This window comes from Oncorhynchus tshawytscha, linkage group LG19, assembly GCF_018296145.1.
Source record: "Oncorhynchus tshawytscha isolate Ot180627B linkage group LG19, Otsh_v2.0, whole genome shotgun sequence".
Taxonomy (NCBI): Eukaryota; Metazoa; Chordata; class Actinopteri; order Salmoniformes; family Salmonidae; genus Oncorhynchus; species Oncorhynchus tshawytscha.
Window position 1 is genome coordinate 15,432,947 of NC_056447.1, and position 25,315 is coordinate 15,458,261.

Genomic DNA, 25,315 nt, shown 5'->3' on the forward strand with positions numbered 1-25,315 from the left:
GATCGAATCCAAAGATTTGTGAGTGTGTGTGTGTGTGCGTGCATGTGCGTGTGTGAGAGCGAACGAGAGAGAGTCTCAATGTTGAAGCACAAAGACAATCCCCTGAGAGGTGAATTGACAGTGCCTTTTTTATGGCCCCTCTGGAAGTATAGTCTTCTTGAATTTACATACGTTGAGTACGTGATTGACTAAGAGCATCTGGGTTCATTGGATTAACTGATTGATTTGACCCTGCATTTCAAACTGAAATATTGTGTATGTGTGTGGCTGGCTGCCCGCGGGTGTTCGGAACAGGCCTTGTAGTTTCCACCCCCCGGCCCTCCTGCTCCCATCCCCATGGAGTTAGAGGGTCTGCTTCGAAGGGGACCAGAGGAGGAGTTTCCTCCTGCACCAGTTGTGGTCGGCGAGGACACACCCGACGGGTGCTGGAGGAACTCGTCTGGGAGTTGGGAGGGCAGGCGGAGCACTACTCGGGCACCCCAGGTGAGTCAGCACCAGACTCACCCAGAGCTTCCTGTCTGTCATAAGTTTGCGTTAACCTCTTGTCCTGAGTTTTCTCCATCTCTACAGCATAAGGCGCTAGTCGATTCAGGCGCAGCTGGGAACTTCATGGATCGTGGGCTCGCGTTAAGGCTAGGGATTCCCCTTGTGTCGTTAGACCTACCTTTCCCCGTGCACTCTTTAGATAGCCGACCATTAGGGTCAGGAGTGGTCAGAGAGGCAACGGTGCCACTTGACATGGTAACGCAGGGGGGGTCATAAGTAGCGGATTAGTCTGTTCCTTATTGATTCACCTGCGTTTCCAGTGGTGTTGGGAATTCCCTGGCTAGCTCAGCACAACCCGGTGATTTCCTGGCGACAGGGGACTCTTAGAGGGTGGTCAGAGGAGTGTTCGAGCAGGTGTATAGGAGTTGCCGTTGGTGAGACTACGGTGGAGAATCCAGACCAGGTTTCCACCGTGCGCATTCCCTCCGAATATGCCGATTTGGCTATCGCCTTCAACAAAAGGAAGGCGACCCAATTACCACCCCATCGTGGAGGGGACTGTGCGATAGACCTCCTGGAGAACGCTGCACTTCCTAGGAGTCACATGTACCCATTGTCCCAGGAGGAGACAGTAGCTATGGAGACATATGTTGCTGAATCGCTGGGACAGGGGTACATTCGGCCCTCCACACCACCCGTCTCCTCAAGCTTATTTTTTTGTGAAGAAGAAGAAGGAGGGAGGTCTGCGTCCGTGCATTGATTATCGAGGTCTAAATTCTATCACAGTGGGGTTTAGTTACCCACTACTTCTCATCGCTACGGCGGTGGAATCATTTCACGGGGCGCGCTTCTTCACAAAACTGGAGTGCGTGTAATCTGGTGCGTATCCGGGGAGGAGATGAGTGGAAAATCGCATTTAGTACTACATCTGGCCATTATGAGTTGAAAAATGGTCCAGCTGCCTTCAAATCCTTTGTAGACGAGATTCTCCGAGACCTGCTCGGGCAGGGAGTGGTAGTGTACATAGATGACATCTTGATCTATTCTGCCACATGGCGCACGTGTCTCTGGTGCGTATACTTGGGCGACTGTTGGAGCATGACCTGTATTGCAAGGCCGAGAAATGTGTGTTTTTCAAACAGGCCGTTTCCTTCCTGGGTTATCGTATTTCCACCTCCGGGGTGGTGATGGAGTGTGACGCCGTTAGGTCCGTGCGTAATTGGCCGACTCCGACCACGGTGAAAGAGGTGCAGTGGTTTTTAGGGTTTGCCAATTACTACCGGAGGTTTATCCGGGGTTTTGGTCAGGTGGCTGCTCCCATTACCTCACTGATAAAGGGAGGACCGGTGCGCTTGAGTTGGTCAGCAGAGGCGGGCAGAGCTTTCAGTCGTCTGGTGGAGCTGTTCACCAATGCGCCCGTGTTGGCGCATCCGGACCTCTCTTTAGCGTTCATAGTGGAGGTGGACGTGTCCGAGGCTGGGGCCGTGCTGTCCCAGCACTCGGGCGTGCAACCAAACTATGCTAAACTATGACGTGGGGGACCGGGAGTTGTTAGCTGTAGTCAAGGCTCTGAAGGTGTGGGGACATTGGTTTGAGTGGGCTAAGCACCCTTTTCTCATCTGGACTGACCATTGTAATCTTGAGTATATCTGGGCAGCGAGAAGGCTAAATCCGCATCAGGCTAGATGGGCCATGTTTTTTACTGGGTTTCGTTTTATCATCTCGTTCCAGCCAGGCTCCCAAAACACCAAAGTCAACGCATTGTCCCGCCTCTATGATACAGAGGAGCGGTCCGTTGAGCCGACTCCTATCATTCCACCTTCATGTCTCATGGCACGGGTAGTATGGGAGGTGGACGCGGAAATAGAGAGGGCATCACGGTTAGAGCTGGCCCCCCCTCCGTGATAAACTAATCCATTGGGCTCATACTCTACCCTCCTCGGGTCATCCTGGCATCAAGAGGACAGTGCGGAGTCTTAGAGGGAGATACTGGTGGCCCACGTTGGCTAAGGACGTGAGATTTTATGTCTCCTCCTGCTCCTGCCTAGAGGGAAGTTACAGACCCTCCCCGTTCCACAACGGCCGTGGACACACTTATCGGTGGACTTTCTTACCGACCTTTTCCCGTCCCAGGGAGGTACTACGATCCTGGTCGTTGTGGATCGGTTTTCTTAGTCCTGCCATCTCATCACATTGCCCGGTCTCCCTATGGCCCTGCAGACTGCGGAGGCCCTGTTTACCCATGTCTTCCGGTACTATGGGGTGCCTGAGGACATTGTTTCTGATCAGGGCCCCCAATTCACGTCCAGAGGTTGGAGGGCATTTATGGAGAGACTGGGGGTCTCGGTCAGCTTGAACTCGGGTTTTCACCCCGAGAATAATGGGCAGGTGGAGCGCGTAAACCAGGATGTGGGCAGGTTTCTGCGGTCATATTGCCGGGACCGGCCTGGTGAGTGGGCGAGGTATGTTCCTTGGGCTGAGCTCGCTCAGAACTCCCTCCGCCACTCCTCAATGAACATGTCCCCTTTTCAGTGTGTGTTGGGATACCAGCCGGTCCTGGCCCCATGGCATCAGAGCTAGACCGAGGCTCCTGCGGTAGAGGAATGGGTACAGTGCTCCAAGGACACCTGGAAAGCCGTCCAGGAGTTGCTGAGACTAGCGGGGCAACGGCAGAAGAGGAGCGCTGACCAGCACCGCAGTGAGGCCCCCGTGTTCGCACCGGGGGACCGGGTCTGGCTCTCGACCCGAAACCTGCCCCTCCACCTGCCCTGCCGGAAGCTGGGGCCGCCATTTAAAGTCCTGAGGAGAATAAACGAGGTGTGTTACAGGTTACAACTTCCTAGGTATTATCGTATTAACCCCTCATTTCATGTGTCTCTCCTAAGGCCGGTGGTGGCTGGTCCCCTTCAGGAAAGTGAGGTGCCTGAGGTCCCTCCGCACCCCTCTGGACATCGAGAGGTCCCCGGCATACACAATTACGTGGCATTCTGGACTCGAGACGCCGGGTGAGGGGCCTACAGTACCTCGTGGACTGGGAGGGGTACGGTCCGGAGGAAAGGTGCTGGGTACCGGTGGGGGACATTTTGGATCCTTCTCTCCTGAGAGACTTCCGCCGCCCTCCGGGTCACCCTTGAGGCCGGTGGCGGCGCGTTTTGGGAGCCGCGCGTCAGGGGGAGGTACTGTCACGACTTCCGCCAAAGTTGGCTCCCCTGCCTGTTCGGGCGCAGCTTGGTGGTCGTCGTCACCGGCCTAATAGTCACCACCGATCCCTTTTTCGTTGTCTGTTTGTTTTGTCTTCTTTTGTGTGTGCTTGATGGGCTTCCTTATTTAAAGTATGTTTACCCGCCCTTGTTTTGTGCGGGATTAATTTTGTGTTACGTGTGTGCGTTAGTTAGGTGTGTTCGTGTTCTGGACCTGGCACCCTGTGTTTTGGTTGGTCCATATATTTCCGCGCCCTGTGTTGTGGGCTCGTTTGTTTGTGCCGGAAAAAAGTGCACTTTTTCCCTGTGGAACTCTCTGCGCCTGATTCCTTCCTCACACACCTAGTCCCGCGTGACAATCCCATTTATTTCTATCCTGAAAAACATACCATGATGCAGCCACCACCAGGCGGAAGTTACTCAGTGATGTGTTGTGTTGGATTTGCCCCAAACATAAGGCTTTGCATTTAGGCCACAGGTATATTCGTTTGCCATGTTTTTGTTGTTGTTGCAGTATTACTTAATTTAGTTGATTTTTTTATTTAACCTTTATTAAACTAGGCAAGTCAGTTAAGAATACATTCTAATTTACAATGACGGCCTACCCTGGCCAAACCCAAACGACATTGGGCCAATTGTGCGCCGCCCTATGGGACTCCCCATCACGTCCGGTTTTGATACAGCCTGGAATCAAACCAGGGTCTGTAGTGATGCTTCTAGCACTGAAATGCAGTGCCTTAGACCACTGCGCCACTCGGGAGTGCCTTGTTGCATACAACATGCATGTTTTGTATGTTTAGATTTTTCTTTTCACGCTGTCATTTAAGTCATTATTGTGGAGTCACTACAATGTTGTTGATTCATCCTCAGTTTTCTCCCATCACAGCCATTGAACTCTGTAACTGTTTTAAAATCATGGTAACATCCCTGAGCATCTTTATTCCTGTCCTGCAGTTCAGAAGGATGACTGTGTCTGTGGTGTGTCTTGGTGGTTTAATACATAATCCACAGCATAATTATTAACTAGACATGCTTAAAGATATATTCGATGTCTGATTTGATATTGTTACCCATCTACCAATCATTGCCTTTCTTTATATGTCACACCCTGACCATAGTTTGCTTTGCATGTTTATATGTTTTGTTTGGTCAGGGTGTGATCTGAGTGGGCATTCTATGTTGTATGTCTAGTTTGTCTGTTTCTGTGTTTGGCCTGATATGGTTCTCAATCAGAGGCAGGTGTTAGTCATTGTCTCTGATTGGGAACCATATTTACAGTGCCTTGCGAAAGTATTCGGCCCCCTTGAACTTTGCGACCTTTTGCCACATTTCAGGCTTCAAACATAAAGATATAAAACTGTATTTTTTTTTGAAGAATCAACAACAAGTGGGACACAATCATGAAGTGGAACGACATTTATTGGATATTTCAAACTTTTTTAACAAATCAAAAACTGAAAAATTGTGCGTGCAAAATGATTCAGCCCCCTTAAGTTAATACTTTGTAGCGCCACCTTTTGCTGCGATTACAGCTGTAAGTCGCTTGGGGTATGTCTCTATCAGTTTTGCACATTGAGAGACTGAAATTCTTTCCCATTCCTCCTTGCAAAACAGCTCAAGCTCAGTGAGGTTGGATGGAGAGCATTTGTGAACAGCAGTTTTCAGTTCTTTCCACTGATTCTCGATTGGATTCAGGTCTGGACTTTGACTTGGCCATTCTAACACCTGGATATGTTTATTTTTGAACCATTCCATTGTAGATTTTGCTTTATGTTTTGGATCATTGTCTTGTTGGAAGACAAATCTCCGTCCCAGTCTCAGGTCTTTTGCAGACTCCATCAGGTTTTCTTCCAGAATGGTCCTGTATTTGGCTCCATCCATCTTCCCATCAATTTTAACCATCTTCCCTGTCCCTGCTGAAGAAAAGCAGGCCCAAACCATGATGCTGCCACCACCATGTTTGACAGTGGGGATGGTGTGTTCAGGGTGATGAGCTGTGTTGCTTTTACGCCAAACATAACGTTTTGCATTGTTGCCAAAAAGTTCAATTTTGGTTTCATCTGACCAGAGCACCTTCTTCCACATGTTTGGTGTGTCTCCCAGGTGGCTTGTGGCAAACTTTAAACAACACTTTTTATGGATATCTTTAAGAAATGGCTTTCTTCTTGCCACTCTTCCATAAAGGCCAGATTTGTGCAATATACGACTGATTGTTGTCCTATGGACAGAGTCTCCCACCTCAGCTGTAGATCTCTGCAGTTCATCCAGAGTGATCATGGGCCTCTTGGCTGCATCTCTGATCAGTCTTCTCCTTGTATGAGCTGAAAGTTTAGAGGGACGGCCAGGTCTTGGTAGATTTGCAGTGGTCTGATACCCTTCCATTTCAATATTATTGCTTGCACAGTGCTCCTTGGGATGTTTAAAGCTTGGGAAATCTTTTTGTATCCAAATCCAGCTTTAAACTTCTTCACAACAGTATCTCAGACCTGCCTGGTGTGTTCCTTGTTCTTCATGATGCTCTCTGCGCTTTTAACGGACCTCCGAGACTATCACAGTGCAGGTGTATTTATACGGAGACTTGATTACACACAAGTGGATTGTATTTATCATCATTAGTCATTTAGGTCAACATTGGATCATTCAGAGATCCTCACTGAACTTCTGGAGAGAGTTTGCTGCACTGAAAGTAAAGGGGCTGAATAATTTTGCACGCCCAATTTTTCAGTTTTTGATTTGTTAAAAAAGTTTGAAATATCCAATAAATGTCATTCCACTTCATGATTGTGTCCCACTTGTTGTTGATTCTTCACAAAAAAATACAGTTTTATATCTTTATGTTTGAAGCCTGAAATGTGGCAAAAGGTCGCAAAGTTCAAGGGGGCCGAATACTTTCGCAAGGCACTGTAGGTAGCCTGTTTTGTCATTGTGGGTTGTGGGTGATTATCTATGTTATGTTACTTCTTAGCACAGTGGTGCATTAGCGTCACGGTTGTCACTTTGTAGTGTTCAGTTTTCCATTAACATGAAGAACACTTACCACGCCGCATCTTGGTCCGATTCTTACTCCTCTTCAGACGAAGAGGAGGAAATCTGCTGTGACATTATAAAGCTTTCAAAAGGCTCCCTTACCGATGTTTTATGTATTGGGGACAGAGGAAGGGTTAGTCTTTCAAAAATAATGTCAGCCCTTATTATTTCACACAGAGTCCATGTAACATATTATGTGATTTGTTAAGCCAGATTTTACTCCTGAACTAATTTAGGCTTGCCTAAACAAAGGGGCTGAATAATTATGCAACAACAGTATTGTAATTACCAAATTGTATTAATCATAATCATCGTAATCTTTGACATTACAAGTATTTTGAGTTCATTGTTGACAACAAATGACAATTAAATAAAGTTATCCCACTTTGCAACACAATAACATTTGAAGAAATACAAGGGGTATGAATACTTTTGCAAGGCACTGTATACTTATAGTGTAATTGATTACTCACAAGTTTCATGAAGAAAAATCAACGTGTCAACTTAAAAACAGCTCCAGGTATATCTTGAATGAATATACTAAATTACAAGTAAAGCGTTTGAAATTGAAGTACATTTTGAATGAGTGTGTTTAAGTTTAATGATAGTGAACATATCGTATACTGAAAAATAATAAATTTGAAGTACGATGTATGTTGCTTAGGATTCAAACCTTCTCAAACAGCCTAGTTCATACTCTTAAAGGAGGTGCTTCCACAATAACGTGATTTGTACTGCATACAAGGTAAAGAATTGGATTCTTCACACTTCATAATAAGACATTATCCCATTATGCTACCTGTTCATGCTTTTTGAAATTAAATGAACACACATTTGCTGGTTTGTCTTGTAGTAATGTGGTGCATGCCTGTTCTTCCTTAAACTTTTATTTTAGCAAAGTATTTAATTGAAAAATATATATCATAATAACATCCTTTTTTGGTAAGAAGGTGCCCAGCATAAAAATGGTGGTGTGTTAGGCTCTCTCTATCTGAGATACTGTGTCCGTCTGCATCCCTGATTTCTGTAACTGTTAATTTACCTGTGTAATTTTGAATTAAGCTCAAATATGGTCCTGTTATATCAATTGCTATGCTAATCCATGGACAGTTCATTGCCTCGGTCAAAATAGTATGTAGATGAAAGTTATTTTAGCACTTGTATGTTACTTTAGAAAGAAAGATTGCAATGCAACAATTAAACACATTTACAATAGGCCTATATCTAAAAATATATACAGCCAAATTATATACAGTGACATACGGTGCCGTGAAAATGTATTTGCCCCCTGATATTCTCTATTTTTGCATATATTTGAATGTTATCGGCTCTTCAACCAAAACCTAATAATAGATATTTGGAACCTGAGTTTACAAATAACAAAAGAAATGTATACATATTTTATTTACATAACTAACAAAGTTATGCAACACCCAATTCCCTGTGTGGAAAAGTACAGTAATTTCCCCGTAATACTCAATAACTGGTTGTGCCACCTTTTAGCTGCAATGACTGCAACCAAATGCTTGTTGTAGTTGTTGATCAGTCTGTCACATCGCTGTGGAGGACTTCTGGCCCACTCTTGTATGCAGAACTGCTTTAAAACTGCGACGTTCGTGGGTTTTCAAGCATGAACTGCTCATTTCAAGTCCTGCCACAACATCTCAATTGGGATTAGGTCTGGACTTTGACTAGCCATCCAAAACTTCAAATTTGTTGCTTTTTAGACATTTTCATGTAGACTTGATTGTGTGTTTTGGATTATTGTCTTGTGCACACTAGAGGGTAATTTGGTCACTTGACTGCAGGAAAATGTTTTAAGTAACCTTCTGTCTTACGTAACCATATCATATCATACCAAACCTAACACATTATACTAAAATCAGTGCCCCAGCTTTATGTTTACCATGTTACGTCGAGTCTATGAGACCAGACTGGCACACAGACTGTCTTGCAAGCAGTGGTTCTGAGTGATATTGTTGTTGTACCATGTGCAGCCCCCTGAATAAGTTTCACTTTTGCATGGCGACTTCAGATTTTCTGTGAACATACTGAAAATAACTTGACAATGTGTTGATCAGTCAGCACAAATTTGGATTATAAAAATGACAAGACAGCAGAGAAAGAGTTTGTGCTGGAGCTGGAATTTATTCTACACGTTTGATCTCTCTTTCTAAAATTATCCACCGCCATTGTTGCAACCCCTGTTACCAGTCTGTTCAACCTCTCTTTCGTTTCGTCTGAGAACCCTCTTCAAAGGGGGTGACACTCTAGACCCAAACTGTTACAGATCTATATCCATCCTGCCCGGCCTTTCTAAAGTCTTTGAAAGCCAAGTTAATAAACAGATCACTGACCATTTCGAATCCCACCGTACCTTCTCCGCTGTGCAATCCGGTTTCCGAGCTGGTCAAGGGTGCACCTCTGGAACACTCAAAGTACTAAACGATATCATAACAGCCATCGATAAAAGACAGTACTGTGCGACTAGCATCACTACTCTGGACGGTTCTGACCTAGAATACATGGACAACTACAAATACCTAGGTGTCTGGCTAGACTGTAAACTCTCCTTCCAGACTCATATCAAACATCTCCAATCCAAAATCAAATCTAGAATCAGCTTTCTACTTCACAACAAAGCCTCCTTCACTCACGCCACCAAACTCACCCTAGTAAAACTGACTATCCTACCGATCCTCGACTTCGGCGATGTCATCTACAAAATAGCTTCCAATAATCTACTCAGCAAATTGGATGTAGTCTATCACAGTGCCATCCGTTTAGTTACCAAAGCGCCTTATACCACCCACCACTACAACCTGTATGCTCTAGTCGGTTGGCCCTCGCTACATATTCGTCGCCAGACCCACTGGCTCCAGGTCATCTACAGGTCTATGCTAGGTAAAGCTCTGCCTTATCTCAGCTCACTGGTCACGATAACAACACCCATCCATAGCACGCGCTCCAGCAGGTATATCTCACTGGTCATCCCCAAAGCCAACACCTCCTTTGGCCGACTTTCCTTCCAGTTCTCTGCTGCCAGTGACTGGAACAAATTGCAAAAATCGCTGAAGGTGGAGACTTTTATTTCCCTCACAAACTTTAAACATCAGCTATCTGAGCAGCTAACCGATCGCTGCAGCTGTACATAGTCCATCTGTGAATAGCCCACACAATCTACCTACCTCATCCCCATATTGTTTTTATTTTCTTTGCTGCTCTTTTGCACACCAGTATCACTACTTACACACCATCATCTGCTCATCATCATCTGCTCATCTATCACTCCAGTGTTAATCTGATATAGTCTAATTACTTTGATACTATGGCCTATTTACTGCCTTACCTCCTCATGCTTTTTGCACACACTGTATATAGACTTTTTTTCTATTGTGTAACTGACTGTACTCTTGTTTATTCCATGTGTGTTGTTGTTTCTGTCACACTGCTTTGCTTTATCTTGGCCTGGTCGTAGTTGTAAATGAGAACTTGTTCTCAACTAGCTTACCTGGTTAAATAAAGGTGAAATATATATATTATCCTGTCAGTCGAGTCTGGTAAATTGATGCTAGCTTAGCATGCATGAACTGTTGCTCTGTTTACATGTGTGTTTGGGATTCAACCCTTTACTATATGTGGAAGCTTACTGTTTCTTAACAAAAAATTTGTTTTCTCTGCTATGGTTTGTGTGGTCTTGGTTGCTCTTTGAGGAAATATAGCGCAGTGTTTGTCCTAACTGTCTGATTTCTAACTACCACATCTTACCATAGCTTGGCCGGTGCAATACGAATGAACATGAGTAGAGTGGAAGTTTCCGAAAGTTAGGTTGTTTTAAACTTAACATAACTTACTAGATACGTTTTGTGTAAGAATGTATGATCTTTTGTGGCAGATGAACTTGCCATGCAATACATGTTAGCAAACATTAGAATCATACTTTGGCAAAGATTACTTAGTTAAAAGTTAATTGGTTATCATAGCAGCCAAGGACGATTACTAGTTTATTTGTGAATATTTGTTTGTGCTCCGATTACACGTGTTTGTTTAGAAGTGTTTAGATCAACAGTTTACGCATGATGACTTCCGACCTGATGGACTGTAGACGCAAGCTAATGTTAGCTATGTAATGTTAGCTAGTTGGCTACCTAGCTAATCAAAATATATGTTTGCATTTGTTGATTCACTTCTTATGACTGGCATCATGGCGCAAGCAACTGTGTTGTTGCTGAGCAACCAACCTGGTATTAGAACTCTGAGATTATGCTGAAAAAAAGATGTTAGCATTGTCATAAACGCAACAAAAAGGTAGCACATTGTTGTTTCTTAACTTAACTGACAGGAATGTGCACGTGGGAGCGATAAAATGATACATTTAATAAAAACTGTTGCACCTACAGATGTAGTCAATCCGGCAATGGTCACTTTATGAACTAGTTTTAATCCAATGTCTAGAATTGAGCTAGGTAGAAATAAAGGTAGGTAGAAATAAGCAAGAAATGTGTTGTGTACCTCCAATCAAGATGTTTTCATTGAGATTGGTGTCATATTATCCTAGATATGATGGTAGGGAGTTTTGAATTTAACACTGATCTTCAATCAAAGACTATAATACTAAAAGACTGTAAATAAGTGTATTGAAGGCATATGATAGCATATTTATAGTATACTAAAATAAAAAATAATTAATATAAAGTACACTTTTAATAAGTGTGTTGAAGTGTAATGATAGTATATTTATAGTATACTTAAGACAAACTAGAAGAGTTTCATATTTGAAGTATACTATTATTATATCATTTTTTTGTATATTTAACCTGTTCACGTGCGAGTTCCAACTATCTCTAAATGTTGCTCCCAGCACACATGTTGTTATGCGTGTGATGACAGAATGCACGCACTGTTCCAAAATGTGATTTTTACGCAACAGGACAGTTAACCAGATGAACCCTCAAACCAAAACACACTGCCTGCTAATTATCTATGGGCTATGTTTCAACAAATTTTTCTCTAACAAGTTCTACAATGTTTTTTATTTTCTAACAACAGTTTGACTTGAGGTGTGTTCAGCCTCATTAATTGACATAGAAGTAGCCCATAGACAATTTATGTTTGAGGCTTTACTGAGCGGGACAAACTTCTCACTTTTATGAGAGCCCAGACACTTCAGCAGTGTTTCCTCAGATCAAGTATGCAGATATTTTTCCCCATGGCACATTTTCTGGCTGGTGCTCGCATTGCCTTAATTGCTGTTTTCATTACAAATAATAACTTTGGACATGTGTGCGTTCCTATCAAAGCAAGTACCTTATTTTCTTGTGGTTTCTATTGTGGCATACCGTATGTACAGTCCCTTCGGAAAGAATTCCATTGAGGATTTCCTACGCTGGACAACTTGTTACAGCTGTTGATGAGTTATTGATAGTAATCTCCCCAAAAAAGTAATGTCATTACATTAAGATATAAGGGGAGATTCAAAACCTGCACTGAGTGTACAAAACCTTAAGGACACCAGCTCTTTCCATTACATAGACTGACCAGGTGAATCCAGGTGAAAGCTACGATCCCTTAATGATGTCAATTGTTAAATCCACTTCAATCAGTGTAGACGAAGGGTAAAAGACAGGTTAAGGAATGATTTTTAAGCCTTGAGACAATTGAGACAATGACTGTGTATGTGTGCCATTCAGAGGGTGAATGGGCAAGATAAAATATTTAAGTGCCTTTGAATGGGGTATGGTAGCTGCCACACCCTGATCTGTTACAGCTGTCCTTGTGATTGTCTCCACCCCCTCCAGGTGTCGCTTATTTTCACCGGTGTCTTTCTGGGGCAGAAAGATTTAATAAACATTGTAAGATTCCAACCATCTGCCTCCTTTGTCTGCATTTGGGTCACGCCTTGTGCAATGACAGTAGAAGGTGCCAGGCACACTGGTTTGTGTCAAGAACTGCTATGCTAGTGGGTTTTTCACACTCAATATTTCCCCTTGTGTATCAAGAATGGTTAACCACCCAAAGGACATCCAGCCAACTTGACACAACTGTGGGAAGCACTGGAGTCAACACTGGCCAGAATTCCTATGGAACACTTTCAACACCTTGTAGAGTCCATGCCCCAATGAATTGAGGCTGTTCTGAGGGAAAGGGGGGGTGGTGCAACTCAATAGTAGGAAAGTATCCTTAATGTTTTGTACACTCAGAGTGAATTGATATTGATCATCAGTTGGTGTCTGCTTAATTTACAGCAGGGTCTAGTTAGATTTAACAGATAAAGCATTAAGATAATGGGTTCGTGTTTTCATATGTTTTTGTGCCTGGGATTGGACATCGAGTCTGCTGTGTACAAGTGTGTAGGATATACTATTGTGCAACACTCAACGCTATTCCTATAAATTATTCGGCATACAATGACAACAAATTACATAGCGTAGTGGGCTTATTCACAATATGACCTGGCAATGAAATAACATGATAAATGCATTTTGTTTTCCATGTTACATACGCAATTTTAAACAATACCAGGGGCTTGAAGTAGCCTAATTAAACTTGAATTATTAGCTCAGAAATTCAAGCACTGGAATAGGCCTATCTTGAAAATCAGACATTTCCTCAATTTGGTGCTTGAAAAGTCCTTATATTAAATTATTGTAGCCAATTTATAAGTTCTCCTGCTCTCTTTTAATTATCTGTGATTTAATTTGATATCTGTTTTTGAGAGATTTAGTTTGTTTTCCACCGCTTCAATTCAGTCTTGAGCTACTCTGTTGCGGTAAAACCATGGGTGGATCTAATGTTGGCTTCAACTTGGATTTCCATAGAAATCCATTCCCCCCAAAATAACCCGTTTTTTTTAACCTGTAGAATTATATAAATGATATTGAGGTTGAGGTCCTTGAAAAGGACAATTATGTGGTGAAAGTCCTTGAATTTGACTTGCCAACGTCTGTATGAACCCTGCTTAAATAATGTATAGTCCTAGTTTATGGGTCAATTACTGGGTCAATTTATTGGTCAATTTGCATATTCACAAGTACAGATGTGGAACTGCATGACTATAAAGAAGGTTTGCTTGGCAGAATGAAGGTTGTATTAGCAAATTTAGTGAACGACTACTGGCATCATGTTTCCCTCCGAGCCAAGCGTGGGGTGGAAGGGTAGCCTAGAGGTTAGAGAGGTGGAACAATAGCCGGGGTGATTGCTGCTTCAAGCCCTGGGCTGAAAAATAGCAGGAACTGAACTGACAACCAGAGGGCTACTGGTCCCTGTTCCCAGGTACCATTCAATATCACTGTGCCCTTAATCAAGGCAGCTAACCACTCAGGTACAGACTGGCCATAGGGTAGTTCTGGAAAATGCCAGATGGGCTGGTCCCTCTTAAGCCAAGTGGGCTGTTAAAATAGTTTGTTAGCTTTTTTGGCCCAGAATAGCCATTATTTAATAGTGGGGGTTTCAAGGGGGAAAAATGGGCCGGTGTGGGGGCCTTGAGAGGAAGAAATGCCTGTAACCCTTGAAATTGGGGCGGCAGTGTAACCTAGTGGTTAGAGCATTGGACTAGTAACTGAAAGGTTGCAAGTTCAAATCCCCAAGCTGACAATGTACAAAATCTGTCGTTCTGCCCTTGAACAGGCAGTTAACCCACTGTTCCTAGGCCGTCATTGAAAATAAGAATTTGTTCTTAACTGACTTGCCTAGTAAAATTAAGGTAAAAAAAAAAATGGCTTTGCACCTGATGCTGTGCTAATCCCATGTTCGTTGTGTAAGGTTGCTGACCTATTGTGACAGCAAAATCATTAGGCCAAAGCAAAAAAATCTCTCTGAGCCCGTGTTTAAACAACCAAGCATTTAACTGACCGTTAGCCGTTTGGTGGCGTCTACCTCGATCATGCCCCGGAGGAGGTTCTGACAGTCTGGGGGTATGAAGTGGGGCATATGGAACACTCCTAGCTTCACCTTCTCCAGCAGGTTCCTCAGATTGTCATCATCAAATGGAAGGGCACCCTGAGAGGGAGACCAGAAAGGGGGTAGGGGGAGAGACAGGGGAAAGAGGGAAGTAGAGGGTGGCTAAGTTATGAGGTAAAGTTGCCATCAGACCAAACGTGTTAACTTGGAACACCATGGCTGAGAGTTCATCAAAAGATCAAGCGATGGCAAGGAAATAAAATAAAAAGACAAAAACAAAAACAACTGAGTTTCTGACATGATGCAGCAACACTTCAATTAGTGAGATTTGCCCTCCAACGTGATGCTAAATAAATAATAAACGGGTAAACAGAGAAGAGGGCTGCAGTGTTAATAATTACTCTGCCTTCTCTCTCTTTCCACCTCCCTACTTTAACACTCACAACCGTTTATCAAGATGGACTGACACCCTGCAGATGTGGTTGTTTGATATACAACAGGAACATCAAGAATACGAGAGAGAGAAGGAAGGAAGGAGAGAGAGAAAGACAGAGATAGGGAAGACTTGTGTAACAAATTAACTGCAGGGGAATGAGTGTCTCATCCAATCCAACAAATGGTGCTCTGCTAGCCAGCAACAGGACAGAGGGAGCCCAGATTAAGCACAGCTCGACAGGAGAGAGAGAGCATTCATTTACACTCAAACAAATGGAAATAAACTTTGTTTGGAAGGTGGAAAGTAAAGAAATTGATAAAGATAATGACAAACCAAATCATATGTGAATAGAAAGAGAACGGGACTTAGAAGTTGCATCGGCACTTGTCGTTCTTTGTTTAAGTGGCCTGGTGTAACACATGCATGAATGTGCATGCACGCACACACACGAACACGAACACCAACCCACCAACACATATGCATGCACACGCACGCACACACACACAGTGGTCTGTGGCCAAAAAACAGTCCGTCTGAGTTAGTATTTATTTCAGTAAGCAGAGTGTCTGTGTGGCTGTATCCATTATTCATAGTGGAGGGACGTGGAGAAACTACAGTCCTAGATTATGAAATAAGGCACCAGGCTGCAGGGCCTTCTATATTATAGCCAAAACACAGGGAGAGAATGGGAGGCTAACTGTGGCCAAACAATGTAGTCCCTATGTGTAACGGATGTGAAACGGCTAGCTAGTTAGCGGTGGTGCGCGCTACTAGCATTTCAATTGGTGACGTCACTTGCTCTGAGACCTTGAAGTAGTGGTTCCCCATGGCTTTTGTGGAGTGATGGGTAACGATGCTTTGTGGGTGACTGTTGTTGATGTGTACAGAGGGTCCCTGGTTCGCGCCCGGGTATGGGCGAGGGGACGGTTTAAAGTTATACTGTTACATATGGTCAGGCAAGAAAAGACCAAAGTGCTCAGATGATATTGTTGTTGCGCTAGTATATCTAAGGTTGGGGTCAGGATTTTAGTCAATTCCATTAGTAATCCATTAGCTAGTAATCCAAGTCATGCGTTGTGCTTGTTGAAGCAGCCAGCAGTGCACTCTGATGTATGCAAGCGCATATTGTTTCTGTACGTCTCTTGCTGGTGGCAAATCCAATTTCCCCTTGTGGGATTAATAGTTTATTCAATTCAAAGGGTGAAAGTTGACACTCACCACCAATAGGGCAAAGAGGATGACCCCACAGCTCCACACATCTGCTTTTCTGCCGTCATACTTCTCCCCCTAAGAGAGAGAGAAAGACAAAGAGAGAGAAAAAATTAAGAGAAATATAGGAATTTTTAAGTGAAGGCTAATATCTCAGAGGAGGATCATGGATCAACCTCATTTGGGGTAATTCCGAGTTAAGGGAATGTAATTCCCTTTTTATGCACTTTTCTCTCTACATGTATTCTTAAGCATGAGAATAGCACCTGTTATTTGTTTGGGGTGGAGATCAAACAAAAGAAGGTGTGGTGGAGGTGACCTTGATTTAAATCCCTCATAATTCCACCACCGTTACTCGTGATGAAACAATGAATAAGGTCAAGCAACCTGTCAGTTTCAAATGGAACGTCTACTTTATTTTTTCAGATAGAAATGACACAATTCTCCGTGCACTGTAATTTACAAATTAATAAGAGCTATTGATATGAGCTAGGTAAATTATACTGAAAAAACATATAAACGAAACATGCATTTTTATTTTATTTTACTGAGTTTACTCAGTTCATATAAGCCAATTGAAATAAAACAATTGTATTGTCCCCAGCACAAGGTGCACTTGTGTAATGAGCATGCTGTTTAATCAACTTCTTGATATGCCACACCTGTAAGGTGGGATGGATTATATTGGCAAAGGAGAAATGGTCACTAATAGGGATGTAAAAAATGTGCGCACAAAATTTGAGAGAAGCTTTTTGTGCGTACGGAACATTTCTGGGATTTTTTACTTCAGCTCATGAAACATGGGTCCTACACTTTACATGTTGTGTTTATATTTTTGTTGAGTGTAGTATGCTGTTTGGATAAGGGGATTGTAAATGTATATGATTATTGTTTTAGATCTATTTTACCTTTCGCTGGAGAGAAATGTGAAACCAGTCATATGTCAGCAAATGGAAGCATATCAACATATCAGCTTTTCGATAGGGCATTTTATTACATGCTGGCCTTATAACTCGCAGGGGTGAAATTTGAAGACCCAAGCCATAGGCTTCTGTAGCCATACGCAAATGACAGTATAGCGCCAAACCTACCAAGTTTATTTATGATTTCTAGAATGTGACCAGACTTATCACTGTATTTATCACTATCAGTAGCCACAGTCAGCTACCCACACAGCCTACATTTTATAACTGTCACTTTAGTGTTGGTTCCTTACATTTTGCAACATTCCATTACATTGTCAGTTTACCTTTCTTTCCTCTGTCACGTTCATGTGGTTGTTCCTGAGGATCCCTAGCAAAAGGGGATCATATTAGGCTAGCGCAACCCCTGTTGTACACTTCTCTCACCTTCAAATATTTTTTAATTTGGTTTTATTTTTTTATTGAACCTTTATTTAACTAGGCAAGTCAGTTAAGAACAAATTCTTATTTACAATGACGGCCTACACCGGCCAAACCCGGACGACGCTGGGCCAATTGTGAGCCGCCCTATGGGACTCCCAATCACAGTCGGTTGTGATACAGCCTGGATTCAATCCAGAGTGTCTGTAGTGATGCCTCAAGCACTGAGATGCAGTGCCTTAGACCGGTGCGCCACTCGGGAGCCCCAAATAGATTGAACAATTGAATAAGGCAACTTTCAGGATGAATCAAACCAATGTATTCTTGATTCACCAACATATTCTGTGCGTAGCGGCTCTCCAAACTTAAAAAAACTATTATTCATAAATACTTTCCCAACCGTAAATAATATACAAGATCAGAGTATTTTTAAATCTACCAATTGGCGCTGAATAGGACACAAATACAATATGCATGTATTTACACGTTTTCTTTCATTGATCCCTAATATTCTGAACTGTTTCTATAGAATATTCTAGTGAGTCTGTCAAGAAAACCCTATTGAATGAAAACTCCATGAGAAAATCTGTTGGTCAGCATGTTGGAAGGTTTTCCAATGGTTGAATTCAATTTATTCAGCACGAGCACCTGCATAAGGTAAGTCTGAATGCCAACTACTGAGAAGTGCGTGGGAAAGGCATTCATAGGAAAGGCATACAGTTGCTAGGACTGAATCGTGCCCTTGAAGAGTAAACTAATACATACTCACCCTTATAACCTCTGGGCATGCATAGTGTGGAGATCTGTGAAGAGACACAGAAAACAACATTTATTGGCAAAATTCTACGTGGCAACATCAATGCAAAAAATTCCTACTCAAAAACAGTGCATAAAAACTTTATTCCGTATATAGTGCACTACTGTTGTTTAGAGACAGTTCTGGTCCAAAGTAATTCCCCACCATATATATTGAATAGGGTGTCATTTGGAACATCCATCGCTTTCACTCTGTTATCATCCAACGTAGTATGTGATTTTGAAGAAGAAACAATTGATTTTACAGGATTGTTCTTTCATCATTAAGTCTTTACTGTGAGTTTTTTAAAATTATTTACCTTTATTTAACTAGGCGAGTCAGTTAAGAACAAATTCTTATTTTCAATGACGGCCTAGGAACAGTGGGTTAACTGCCTGTTCAGAGGCAGAATGACAGATTTGTACCTTGTCAGCTCAGGGGTTTGAACCAACACTCTAACCACTAGGCTACCCTACCGTTTACACAGCATTCCCATTTGGATTGTACAGTCTGCACTTTGCAGGGTTGTAACCTCACTTATATGATGGCTTACGCATAAACACTCACACAAATTACAACCAACAGAAACCATTCTTGACACCTTTCAATTTTGTTGTACTTGTAATTCAGCTTGCTGCTTTTTTACATTTTACCTTGATTTCACTTTGTTATTACCCCAGGTAGTATGTGATTGTGAAAGATGAAACAAGTGATTTTCCAGACACTATCTTTCATCAGCAAGTCAATTGGAATTGCATCAGACATTTCTATTATGATGTCACCATATAATAGATTGCAGAGCTGTTACGGTTTTCTTCCGTCGAAGGAGAGTCGGACCAAAATGCAGCATGGTTAGTTCGATACATCTTTAATGAAGAATGACACACGATAATACAAAACAACAATAAACGGACCGTGAAAACCTATACAGCCTATCTGGTGACAACTAACACAAAGACAGGAACAATCACCGACGAAACACTCAAAGAATATGGCTGCCTAAATATGGTTCCCAATCAGAGACAACGAGAATCACCTGCCTCTGATTGAGAACCGCCTCAGGCAACCATAGACTTTGCTAGAACACCCCACTAAGCCACAATCCCAAAACCTACGAAAAACCCCAATACACAAACACACCACAAAATAAACCCATGTCACACCCTGGCCTGACCAAATAAAGAAAGAAAACACAAAATACTAAGACCAGGGCATGACAAGAGCATTCGATTTGCCCCCCAGCTCTGCTAAAACCATTGACAACTGAGTGCCGTTTCAAGGGATTGTTAAATAAATGTTAAGTATTTCGTTGTAATATCATAGTCAGAACTACAAATTGTATTCAATTATTCAATGCAAAACACATTTTGCTCTATTATTGGAGTTATACAGCAAATAACTGCATGCTTCTCATGATCAGTAAACATCAGTTGATCATGCAATTTCAGATACGTTAGGTTAATTGGATATATGACAAGTATGAGTGGTTTAGATTAATTTTCCATCATTTGTAGGCTATGCCTGTCAAGCAGCAGAACGTGCAGAGGGGCTTATTTGCTGATGTACTGTTAGCTGGTAATGTTTACTTAGCAACCTACCAGTAGAAACTTTGTACAGTTGGCTAAACATTGGTAAGTAGACCAAATGCACTTTTTCTCCAACCAACATATTCTTCCTAGTGAACTTAGCTAACATGATCACCTTTTTAACATTGTCTTTCACAGCTACAATAGTCATCCCGGAATCGCCTCTTCACTGTTGATGTTGAGACTCGTGTTTTGAGGATACTATTTAATGAAGGTGCCAGTTGAGGACTTGTGACACTCTAATGTACTTGTCCTCTTGCTCAGTTGTGCACCGGGGCCTCCCACTCCTCTTTCTATTCTGGTTAGAGCCAGTTTGCGCTGTTCTGTGAAGTGAGTAGTACACAGCGCTGTACAAGATCTTCAGTTTCTTGGCAATTTCTCGCATGGAATAGCCTTCATTTCTCAGAACAATAATAGACTGATGAGTTTCAGAAGAAAGTTCTTTTGTTTCTGGCCATTTTGAGCCTGTAATCAAACCCACAAATGCTGATGCTCCAGATACTCAACTAGTCTAAAGAAGCCCCGTTTTATTGCTTCTTTAATCAGGACAACAGTTTTCAGCTGTGCTAACATGATTGCGAAAGGGTTTTCTAATGGTCAACTGGCCTTTTAAAATGATAAACTTGGATTAGCTAACACAACGTGCCATTGGAACACAGGAGTGATGGTTGCTGATAATGGAACTCTGTATGCATATGTAGATATTCAATACAAAAAATCTGTCATTTCCAGCTACAATAGTCATTTACAACATTAACAATGTCTACACTGTATTTTTGATCAATTTGATGTTATTTTAAATTGACAATTTTTAACATTTTCTTTCAAAAACAAGGACATTTCTAAGTGACCCCACATTTTTAAAAGGTAGTGTACCTGTATATTCAATGTATGTAATGGATATATATGAGTAGAAAATGCTTGAGGAAACATTTGTTCTTACAGTCTCCAAAGAAGGATGGATTTTTTAAAATGGCAATGATTTCTTACCCTGTACGCAAGGGTTCCACTAAACAGATTTTTCCAACAATCTGGTCAAGTCAGACTAGTTACACAATCAAGGAGCAGAAGAAAGAAGTATGCATTGTTAGAGAATATTAGTGTACTGTATTTGAATAGGACCAGTGTTTGCATATGGATGCTAGCTGTGAGTCAAATCAACAGACTCATGCAACCTCAACTAGGGTCTTGCTCAATTAGGGCACGCAACAGAAAATGTTTTGATGACTCCCTGTTTGTCTGTTTTCTTCTGTTTGGTGCCTAATGAACACAACCCAGCGAGGTGACATCTAGGTGACGTTTGCCCTCCCACCACTCCTGTTCCTGTATTCCATCGTCTAACTAGCAGGATATTGGATCCTACTGAAAGCTTCTATCACAGGCCTGTAAACACAGAGCCCATTAGCTGCCCATGAATAACACCGCTGACTGCTGAACTTCCTGCCTGACGCACTGTCAGGTGTGCTGATAATGAACCTCGCCACGATGGTGTTCTGCATTAATGCAAACAAGCACCTTATGCAAATACGTCCGTCGTGATTGCAGATGTCATACTGCATTATGCAAATGAGTGAGAGAGAACACCCACTCGCTGATACACTAGGTTAAGCCGAGGCAAATGTCAAAACACACAAAACATCAGAGAAGCCTGGGTGAATGGGAGCTGGTTATCTACGTACCTAGGTGGCTTGCAGGGAATCTAAGGAACAGAGAACTACAAATAATTTGTATTTTTTGTTTTGAGATGGATATTAATTTGTCAATACAAGGACAGCTGTGGAATTTTTCTGTGTCCACTCCTCTCCACTCTTCTCTCCGGACCTGGGATGAAAGACTCATCAAATACTTTGAGCCTGCTTGGAGTGTCAGATGGCCGATGTTTGCAGTTTTCATTTATTAAAATCCTTACGAGTCGATTGACCCACCCATGCGTCAATTTAATTAACATATTAACAGAATCCCCATTATAAATTCAAGATAGAGATATCTGTTTTTTTGCATTGGTTGCATTCCAATCCACCACCTCCGCCTTTGTCCGCATCACGCATTTGCGGTGGAAAGTGGTTAGCGTGTTGGGCTATTGACCGAAGAATTTAATCTTGGTTTCATCAGACCAGAAAATCTTCTTTCTCACAGTGTGAGAGTCCTTAGAGGCATTTTGTCAAACTCCAAGCTGGCTGTCATGTGCCTTTTACTGAGGAGAGGCCTCCTTCTGGCAACTCTACCACAAAGGCCTTATTGGTGGAGTGCTGCAGAGATGGTTGTCCTTCTGGAAAGTTCTCCAATTTCCACAGAGGAACTCTGGAGCTCTGTCAGAGTGACCATCGGGTTTTTGACCAAGGCCTTTCTGCCCCGATTGCTCAGCTTGCCAGGCAGTAAACTCTAAGAAGCGTCTTGGTGTTTCCAAACTTCTTACTTTTAAGAATGATGGAGGCCACTGTGTTCTTGGGCACATTCAATGCTGCAGAAACATTTTGGTACCCTTCAGTAGATCTGTGCCTCGACACAATCCTGTCTCGGAGCTCTACGGATAATACCTTCGACCTCATGGCTTGGTTTTTGGTCTGGCATGCACTGTTAACTGTGGGACCTTATATAGACAGGTGTATGCCTTTACAAAATATGTCCAATAAAGTAAACAAAAAGTGTTAAGTGATGCCTAGAAGGCCGGTAACTTAGACATCCGGAGCTGATTAACGAAATGAGTAGCAGTACCGGGAGGATCCAGGACAATGCAAGTGGTATCTAGCTCTCTCTTTATCTCTACCAAGCATTTCCCGTAGATGTTGTTTTATAGGTAAGATAGAAAGGCCCCTAAAGCAACTGCCAGGGCTGGCCACAAGAACATTTGTTATATAACAGTAGAGTAGACATGGCTGAGATAATATGGTTGGAGTATAATTGTTTTGATATTTCTAGGGATTTTCAGTGAACGGACAAAGAGTTGACAGCTAGCTTCTTGTCTAACATTCTCCATTGTCTACTTGCCTTTTCTCAGAATGACCACACACACACACACACACACACACACACACACACAAGCAGGTAGCCAGGCTAGCACACACACATGCAGTACCAGTCAAAAGTCTGGACACACATACTCATTCAAGGGTTTTTCTTTATTTTTAATATTTTCTACATTGAACAATAATAGCAAAGACATCAAAACTACGAAATAACACATTTATTTCCTTTGTTTTGTCATTATTTAGTATGGTCAGGGCGTGAGTTGGGGTGGGCAGTCTATGTTTGTTTTTCTATGATTTGGGTATTTCTATGTTTCGGCCTAGTATGGTTCTCATCAGAGGCAGGTGCTCTGATTGAGAATCATACTTAGGTAGCCTGGGTTGCACTGTTTGTTTGTGGGTGATTGTCTGTTGATGGCTTGTTTCAGCGCAGCTCGCATTAGCTTCACGGTTGTTATTTGTTTACTGTTTTTGTATAGTGTTTCAGTGTTCAGTGTTTTCTTTATTAAAATTCATGATATTTATTAAAACACATATCACGCCGCATTTTGGTCCTCCGATCCTTCTCGCCTCTCCTCTTCAGATGAAGAGGAGGACGACCGTGACACACACTTTGCCGTGATGACAGCTTTGCACACTCTTGGCATTCTCTCAACCAGCTTCATGAGGTAGTCACCTGGAATGCATTTCAATTAACAGGTGTGCCTTGTTAAAAGTTAATTTGTGAAATGTCTATTCTTCTTAATGCGTTTCAACCAATCCGTTGTGTAGTGACAAGGTAGGCATGGTATACAGAAGCACTATAAGTTCATATTATTGCAAGAATATCTCAAAAAAGCAAAGACAAATGACAGTCCATCATTATGTTAAGACACAAAGGTCAGTCAGTACAGAAAAAGTCAAGAACTTTTAAAGTTTCTTCAAGTGCAGTCGCAAAAACCATCAAGCAAAAACCATCAAGCTTAGATGAAACTGGCTTTCATGAGGACCGCCACAAGAAAGGAAGACCCAGAGTTACCTTTGCTGCAGAGGATAAGTTCATTAGAGTTACCAGCCTCAGAAATTGGCAGCCCAAATAAATGCTTCAAAGAATTCAAGTAACAGACACATCTCAACATCAACTCTTCAGATGAGACGGTGTGAATCAGGCCTTCATGGTCAAATTTCTGCAAAGAAACCACTACTAAAGGACACCAATTAGAAGAAGAGACTTGCTTGGGCCAAGAAACACGAGCAATGGGCATTGGACCGGTGGAAATCTGTCCTTTGGTCTGAAGTGTCCAAATTTGAGATTTTTGATTCCAACCTCTGTGTCTTTGTGAGAGTAGGTGAACAGATGATCTCTGCATGTGTGGTTCCCACCGTTGAAGCATGGAGGAGGAGGTATGATTTTGTGGTGGTGCATTGCTGGTGACGCTGTCTGTGATTTATTCAGAATTCAATGCAAACTTAACCAGCATGGCTACCACAGCATTCTGCAGGGATACGCCATCCCATCTGGTTTGCGCTTAGTGGGACAATAATTTGTTTTCCAACAGGACAATGAACCAACACACCTCCAGGCTGTGTAAGGGCTTTTTGACCAAGAAGGAGAGTGATGGAGTGCTACATGAGATGACCTGGCCTCCACAATCACCTGATGTCAACCCAATTGTGATGTTTTGGGATGAGTTGAACCGCAGAGTGAAGGAATAAAAGCAAACAAGTGCTCAGAATATGTGGGAACTCCTTCAAGACTGTTGGAAAAGCATTCCAGGTGAAGCTGGCTGAGAGAATGCCAAGAGTGTGCAAAGCGATCATCAAGGCAAAGGATGGGTATTTTGAAAAATCAAAAATCAAAACTATATTTTGATTTGTTTTTTTGGGCTAGACGTGCCGCTAGCAACCCACCTCGACAACATCCGGTGAAATTGCAGTGCACGAAATTCAAAATACAAAAATCATAATATTAAACATTCATGAAAAAAACAAGTGTCATACATCATCTAAAAGTTTAACTTCTTGTTAATCCAACCAATTTGTCAGATTTCAAAAAGGCTTTACGGCGAAAGCATACCATGCGATTATCTGAGGACAGCGCCCCGCATACAAAACATTAAAAACATTTTCCAAACCAGCAGAGGCATCACAAAAGTCAGAAATAGCAATAAAATAAATAATAAATCACCATCTTCCTCTGTTTGCAATCCCAAGAGTCCCAACTCAAATGGTTGTTTTGTTCGATAAAGTCCTTCTTCATATCCCACAAAAGTCAGTTTAGTTGGCGCGTTTGATTCAGTAATCCACCTGTTCCACTCGTTCAAAATGCATACAAAGGAATCCCAAAAGTTACCAATAAACTCTGTCCAAACAAGTCAAACAACGTTT

The 25,315-nt window shown here is 42.3% G+C and overlaps 1 protein-coding gene across 1 annotated transcript in view; it reads right to left on the reverse strand.

Annotated features, from left to right (window-relative positions):
- The window catches only part of brsk2a (BR serine/threonine kinase 2a), a 512,190-nt gene that overhangs the window by 93,718 nt on the left and 393,157 nt on the right, over positions 1-25,315 (reverse strand). Inside the window, exons 6-8 of the mRNA XM_042302009.1 lie at positions 18,370-18,403; positions 16,267-16,335; positions 14,565-14,711 (exon numbers count right to left, since the gene is read on the reverse strand). Coding sequence (XP_042157943.1) covers positions 14,565-14,711; positions 16,267-16,335; positions 18,370-18,403 — 250 coding nt within the window. The remainder of the gene's footprint in view (positions 1-14,564; positions 14,712-16,266; positions 16,336-18,369; positions 18,404-25,315) is intronic.